Raw genomic sequence first — 7,241 nt, 5'->3', positions numbered from 1 at the left:
GCCAGAAACCAAGTCCCTGGACCTCAAGGCCTACATTGGTAACCATTAAGATATTCCACCTAGAAACCTAATCGTGTCTTAAAGAATCAGAACTGAAGGAAGCAGGAAACTCCTCTTGATCAATATCTCTAATTTTATAGAAAAAGAAGCTTGTGGCATTCCAAGGTGTGTTAGATAAAATGCTAGTTTCTAAATCCTTAAATTCACTAGGTTGAAACAAGACAAAACCTCCAAGTTAAAATTATCTTCAGTGAGACATATCACCTGGGTTTTCCTTAAAAAAAAACAACAACAACAAAAAAACAGAGCTCGTAATTCACTGGCCACTCAACAGAGATCAACACACTAAGCGTGGTTTAACTAAGCCAGCAGCAAAACCACAAGCCTCCTGCATGTTTGGTATTGCCAAGAGCCACAGCAGTTTAATAATATGTGTATTTTCATACTTATAATTCATAGCATATGTTCCTTCAGCAAGAAGGAATCTTACTTTAAAAGATTCTTTATTACTTACGGTTCTGTTCAGGGCTTTATTATTTTTAAACAGCTTCACTGAGATATAATTCACATTAATATTTGCCCATTTAACATGTGTTATTCAGTGGTTTTAGTATATTCACAGTTATGTGCAACTGTCACCACAGTCAATTTTAGAAAATGCTCATTCCACAGTGAAAAGTCCTGAACCCTTTAGTTATCGTTCCTTTATCGACCTATCCCCCAGTCCTAAACAACCATGAATACTCTTACTGTCTCTAGATTTGCCTATTCTGGGTGTTTCATATAAATGAATCCTATAATAGACGTGACCAGCTTCTTTCACTCCACATGTTTTCATGTTCATCCATGATGTAACATGCATCAGGACTTCATTCCTTTTTCCAGCCAAAGAATATCCCATTGTTTGGATTATCACATTTCATGTATGCAGTCATCCACTGATAAACATTTGGGTTGTTTTCACCTCTGGCTATTGTGAATAGTGCTGCTGTGAACATTCATGAATACGTTTTTGTTGGAACATTTCTTTTCAATTCTTTTGAGTATATATGTCAGAGTGGAATTGCTGAGTCATATGATAACTCAGTTTAACTATCTGAGGAACTACCAAACTGTTTTCCCATAGTGCCTGCATCTTTTTACATTACGTTACATTAGAACTTTACATTACTTATAAGCATTTACATTAATTTACATTACAGAGATTTATGAAAGTTCTAATCTCTCCACATCCTTACTAGCACTTGTTATTTTCTGTTTTATTTTTCTCTAAAATTAATATAACCACCCTAGTGGTGGTGGTTGTTGTTCAGTCACCCAGTCGAGTCCAGTTCACTGTGACCCTATGGACTGCAGCTCCCCAGGCCTCCCTGTCCATCACCATTTCCCAGAGTTTGCCCAAGTTCATGTTCATTGCATCAGCGATGCTGTCCAGCCATCCTAGTGGGTATTAAGTGCTATCTCACTGTGGTTTTTATCTGAGTTTCCCTACTGACTCATAATGGGCTTCTGTGGTGGCTCAGTGGCACAGAACACCCTGCCAATGCAAGAGATGCGAGTTTGATCCCTGGGTCGGGAAGATCCCCTGGAGAAGGAAATGGTAACCCCCTCCAGTATTCTTGCCTGGGAAATCCCTTGGATAGAGGCGCCCAGAGGGCTATAGTCCAGGGGGTCACAAAAGAGCTGGACACGACTTAGAGAGTAAACAACCAACGACGACTAATAATGCTGAGCATCTTTTCAGTAGCTTCTTGACCATTTATATATCTTCTTCGTAAAACTATAATATTCAAGTACTTTGCCCATTTTTAATTGTCTCGTCTTTTATCTTTTGTTGTTGTTTTAAGAGGTTTTTTTTTTTTTTTTAATACTCTGAATACTAGACTCTTACCAGATAAAAAGTTTGTAAATGTTTGGTAAATATTTTCCCTCATTCAAGAGTCTGTCTTTCACTTTCCCTTTTAAAAAATTTTAATTGGAGGATAATTGCTTTACAATGTTGTGTTGATTTCTGCCATACATCAACATGAATCAGCCATAGGTATACATGTATTTTTCACTTTCTTGATGGCATTCTTTGATTCACACGTGCATGCTAAGTCACTTCAGTTGTGTCTGACTCTTGGTGACCCCATGGGCTGTAACCCTCTCCTCTGTCCATGGGATTCTCTAGGCAAGAATACTGGAGTGGGTTTCCATGCCCTCCTCCCGGGGATCTTCCTGACCCAGGGACTGAACCTGTGTCTCTTGTGTCTCCTGCATTGGCAGGTAGTTCATTACCACTAGCACCACCTGGGAAGTGTAAAATGTTTTAATTTTGATGACGTCCCATTTACCATTTTTATTGTTGTTAGCCTGTGCTTTTGGTGTCATTTTTAAGAGGTCATTGCCTAATAAAAGATCATGAATATGTATGTTTCTATTTTCTTCCAAGGGTTTTATAGTTTGAGTTCTTTGATTTATTTTGAATTAATTTTTATCTGTGGTATGAAATGGGCGTCTAACTTTATTATTTTGCATTTGGATATCCAGTAGTCCTAGCACTATTTGTTGGAAAGCTATTCTTTCCCCATTGAGTAGTCTTAGCACCCTTGTCAAAAATCAGTTGAACGTAAACATATGGGATTATTTCTGGACTCTCAAGCCTATTCCTGTCATCACCATGCCTACCTTATGCCAGTACCCCGCTGTGTTGTTTACTGTTGCTTTGTGGTAAGCTTTGGAATTGTGAAGTATGAGTCCTCCTAGTTTGCTCCTCTATTTTCAAGATTGTTTTGGCTGTTCTGGGTCCCTTGCAAATTCCATATGAATTTTAAAATGAGCTTTTCAATTTCTATGAAGAATTTAACTGGGACAGAGCACTATTTTTGCTCATGTAAATTTGTAAAAAGAATTAGCATTCTGGGTGAGCAACTCTACTCTAGTGGAAAGAAATCCCAGAGGTGTGTAGGATAACACATTGTCTTACTTTACTCCGCATAGCTGAGTATTCCATAATTGAATTTTGATAAATGTTCATATTGTAGTCCAGGATAATGCAGTCCTCTCCAGCAGTCCTTTTGTGTCCCAGCCACAATTGGTTCCATATCTTCTCCTGTGTATGGATTTAATAGTTTTCATTATGTTTCTTTTCTCTCTCCCTCATACTGTGGGTTGTAGAGGCAGAGACAGTGTTTCTGCCTTCTTCCCATGACGTGAATGGGAACTTCATAAATACTGCTGCCATCAGGAAGTAAGCAGACATTCAAAACACTTGATTTCAGCGCCAGGTAAGTTGCCAAGGGTCACCATTTATTAAAATTCAGTTATTCTTTAAGATGAACAAGAATTACTTATGTGCCAGTAACACGATTTGTATATATAGTGCGCTTCTATGTGGATCATAAGAAAAGCACAGCCTAGTACAAATCGATGGCCCGTCTCAGAGAGCCCACTCGGGCATCCACGGCCCCCCAGTCGTGGTAGCGCCTGTAATCCCCCGGCCGCAGCAGGTACTGCCGCCCCCGGTAGTTGGGCATCTCGTAGAGGACCCAGCAGCCCTCCAGCACGTGGAGGGAGTGGAGCTCACTGAGCCGGAACCGGTCGAGGATGCAGGAGCAGTCTTCCGTGAGCTCGGACACCAGGCCTCCGTAGTCATCTCTCTCATACAGCCTTATCCTGTGAGAGCTGCTCTGTTGTGACAATAAACCAAAGATGAAAAATAAGTTGTGGGCATCCTGGATGTCAGTAAAAGTGACTCAGTCATCCTGCAGCTTCATGAAGCATGGTTTTCAAACCATCCTGTCACATATGTATCCTCTCCTTACATTGTTGGTTTAACAAATTGTTGTTTAGTCGCTAAGTCATGTCTGTCTCTTTGCAACCCCATGGACTGTAGCCTGCCAGGCTCCTCTATCCATGGGATTTTCCAGGCCAGAATACTGGAGTGGGTTACCATTTCCTTCTTCAGGGAGGGTGTTAAAATAAAACTTACCTGACCAGTAATCTCTCTTATGGAAGAAATAAACATTGAAATAAAGCCAACAAAAGGAATTCCTTGAAAGCAAAACAAAAAACAACTATTGTAACTATATTTAGTTGAGTTTGCAGGGAAGATTTAACTCCCTTTTCCATTATGACTGTGTATCCCTGAATCTTATCAAGCATGTTTTTAAGTCACTTTTGCACTCACCATTGACAACAATTCACATTTACTCTTAATTCACATGTTCGACATTTTGCCAAGTCACTTGTACCATTTGAGTTTCTGGCCTCAGAGAAGTTCCTATCTGGTACCTCTTTTTGCATCTGCAAATTTCTCTAGCCAAATTTTGGTTTCACTTCCTGAATCCGCTTGCCACGACACATAATTTGGTGGTTCAGAAAGTCCAAATACAAGCTACACATGATTAATAGACATTAAGCAGGACTTTGGTGAGGACTACATCCCATGAAATCTTAATGAATGATTTTTCTGACCCTTGTAAGAAACTAGTTGATAATATCTGCTAAATACAGGGAGCCACTTACAAGCAGACATATTGTTCCAGTTTCTAGATCTGTATGTCATAGAGAAGGTATTGAAAATAATCGCCAATACAGTCAGAATATGTTATACCTATGTTGTTCTCCCATAGTCTGTCAGTATTTTTATCGTTAAGAAATAATGATACACTGATAGATTTTTTTTTAAAACTAAACGTGATTTTTATTTAGAAATTAGGGATCAGCTGCTGCTGCTGCTGCTGCTAAGTCGCTTCAGTCGTGTCCGACTCTGTGTGACCCCATAGACAGCAGCCCACCAGGCTCCTCGGTCCCTGGGATTCTACAGGCAAGAACACTGGAGTGGGTTGCCATTGCCTTCTCCAATGCGTGAAAGTGAAATCTAAGCCACTCTGTCGTGTCTGACTCGAAGCGACCCCAGCGACTGCAGCCTACCGGACTCCTATGTCCATGGGATTTTCTAGGCAAGAGTACTGGAGTGGGTTGCCATTGCCTTCTCCATTTTAAAGCTAAATGAGTTTAAATATTTTCATATGAGAGCATAGTAAAAAGGCATCTATTTTTTTCCCCAATGCTTGAGAGTTGGGCTTTGTTATTTTACTGTGAACACTAGTCTTGAGCTGAAACAAACTGACTTTTATAAACAGGAATTTATGGCCCTGGATCAGTGATGCTGTCACACCAGTCGGGTTGAAGCAAGACTCACGTAAGGAATAGCGCGGCAGGAGCGGATGGAGTCGCTGAGGCCCATCCACTGCTGGTAGTCGGGGTAGTCGCCGCGCCGCAGGAAGTACTGGGGGCCCTGGAAGTTGGGGCGCTCATACAGCATCCAGCAGCCGCTGTCCACGCGGATGGAGTTGCAGCGGCTGATGTAGGGCTGCAGGTTGGCGTGGTCGCTGCTGCACTCGTAGCGGCGGCCCTGGAAGCCCCGGTCCTCGTAGAAGGTGATCTGCATGCAATTGGAACATAAGGTGACAGCAGGAAGTCAGCTGGGAGATACACCCCCCTCCACAAACACACAGGTTGACACGCAGCAGGCATGGTGTGGCACCTCAGCTGGCTCACCTTCCCCATGGGTGCTGATAGCGGGTGATCAGCGTCCAGTCTGATGGGGACAAAGGTGGCAGCTGGTATATATAGCAGGACGGCTGCTGCGTTGGCAAGAACAACACAAAAGGGGCCTGGGGGTAGCACGTGAGGGGATTTCCGTGTCCTCTCTCTCCCTTTTTTTTTCATTTGGGGTCATGGGGCAGGGGGCTTTCATTTTCTCTGGCCTTTTCAGGTTGTCCTCACTCGTGCCAGTGAAAGGAATTGAAGTCAGCAGAGCCATTGTGATCTTGGAGACAAAGGCTGCACTTCTCAGCCTATGCAGGGCTCTAGAAATACATTACGTGCCCGGGATTTTGTACAGTTTGCCTATGGAAACTGCTGAGAGGAGGTTGGTGGTTCCCCCCAGGGTGATGCATGACAGTCCCATGAGTTCCAGAAGGACTTGACGTGCTAAGGGCAACCAAAAAAATTCCTCTAACTGAAAAGCAATTATACTTCCTAACTTGCGTGCTCAGTTGCTTCAGTCGTGTCCGACTCTCAGTGACCCCGTGGACTGTAGCCTGCCAAGTTCCTCTGTCCATGGGGTTCTCCAGGCAAGAACATTGGAGTGGGCTGCCATGCTCTCTTCCAGGGTATCTTCCAGACCTAGAGATTGAACCCCCATCTCTACTGCTAACACAACCTGGGAAGCCCAGATTTCCTAAATCACCTTGTCAGTATTATGTGGTTTTGATAAAAATATTTTGCATATGTTTATGCAGGGAAGAAACAATTAGTGAATGTAGAATCCTGAGTGTCAATCATAGCTATCAATGAATGGCAAGGTTATAGGTCTTAATTTTATGTTTTTATTTCTTTTTGTTGTTTTCGGTTTAACTTTCTATTATGTACATATATCTTTAATGAGGTGAAAAAATAAAATAAACCTGTAAATGTTTAACTTTGAGGTGCTAGTGAAAGGCAGCAAATTTTGTCAATAGCCACGTTTTGTCTTGAGTTTTAACATCTCCCTTTGGGCTTAAATGACAGAGGTCTCCCGAGACTCTCTGAGACACTCCAAGAGCAGGAACATATCCAGGATCCTCTCATTCCCCTCTCCCCTCAACCCATCTTCTAGGGATGCTTTTTATTTTCAAAACTAGTATCATGATTTGCCTGAGTTTCCCCTCCCTGAAGCCTCACGGTTTCATAGGAAGACCCCAGGCAACTGTTTGAGAACCTTTTTCCCTTGCTGCCAATCTACTGCTTTAGAAATACTCTTCAGATATGCAGGAGCAGAATATGACTCTATCCCCCATGCTTTGTCATCCCATACATAGGCAGAAAGATGAAATCAAACATGGGTCCTGGTTCTCAACCTGTGGAAGGGAACCTAAAAGGACGTCCGACTACAGCTGGCAATATGTCCAGAATGCCATTTGTGAAAGTCTTCAGGCAGCACGTAAAGCAAAGGTGCAGATGTTAAGAGGAAAGGCATCACTAGCTACAAAGAAAAATGTTCCCTTGCATGTGGCAGAGCTAGACCCCCACCAAAAAAAAAAAAAAAAAAGAGCTGGGCAGAATCCTGTGAAGTCCAACAGTGTACACAAGGGCCAGAGGACAGACCTAATGCAGCAGGTCTACTGGTCAACCTTAGTTATAGCCGTAATTGAACCAGTGTGGAAAAGGCTGCCTTGGTCTTTCTGGCCACAATGCCACATTGAAATACA

The 7,241-nt window shown here is 42.4% G+C and overlaps 1 protein-coding gene across 1 annotated transcript; it reads right to left on the bottom strand.

Moving 5' to 3' along the window:
- Positions 1-3,398: 3,398 nt before the first annotated feature.
- LOC120854553 (gamma-crystallin A) lies at positions 3,399-5,556 on the bottom strand. Its single transcript, XM_040228663.1, has 3 exons — positions 5,548-5,556; positions 5,189-5,431; positions 3,399-3,671 (listed from the first exon to the last, which is right to left on the bottom strand). The coding sequence occupies exons 1-3, from the start codon at positions 5,554-5,556 to the stop codon at positions 3,399-3,401; spliced, it is 525 nt and encodes a 174-aa protein (XP_040084597.1).
- Positions 5,557-7,241: the final 1,685 nt, after the last annotated feature.

Source organism: Oryx dammah, unplaced genomic scaffold (genome assembly GCF_014754425.2).
Source record: "Oryx dammah isolate SB20612 unplaced genomic scaffold, SCBI_Odam_1.1 HiC_scaffold_27, whole genome shotgun sequence".
NCBI lineage: Eukaryota > Metazoa > Chordata > Mammalia > Artiodactyla > Bovidae > Oryx > Oryx dammah.
The sequence above is the reverse complement of the archived record's forward strand: the minus strand, read 5'-3'. Positions and strand labels throughout refer to the sequence as shown.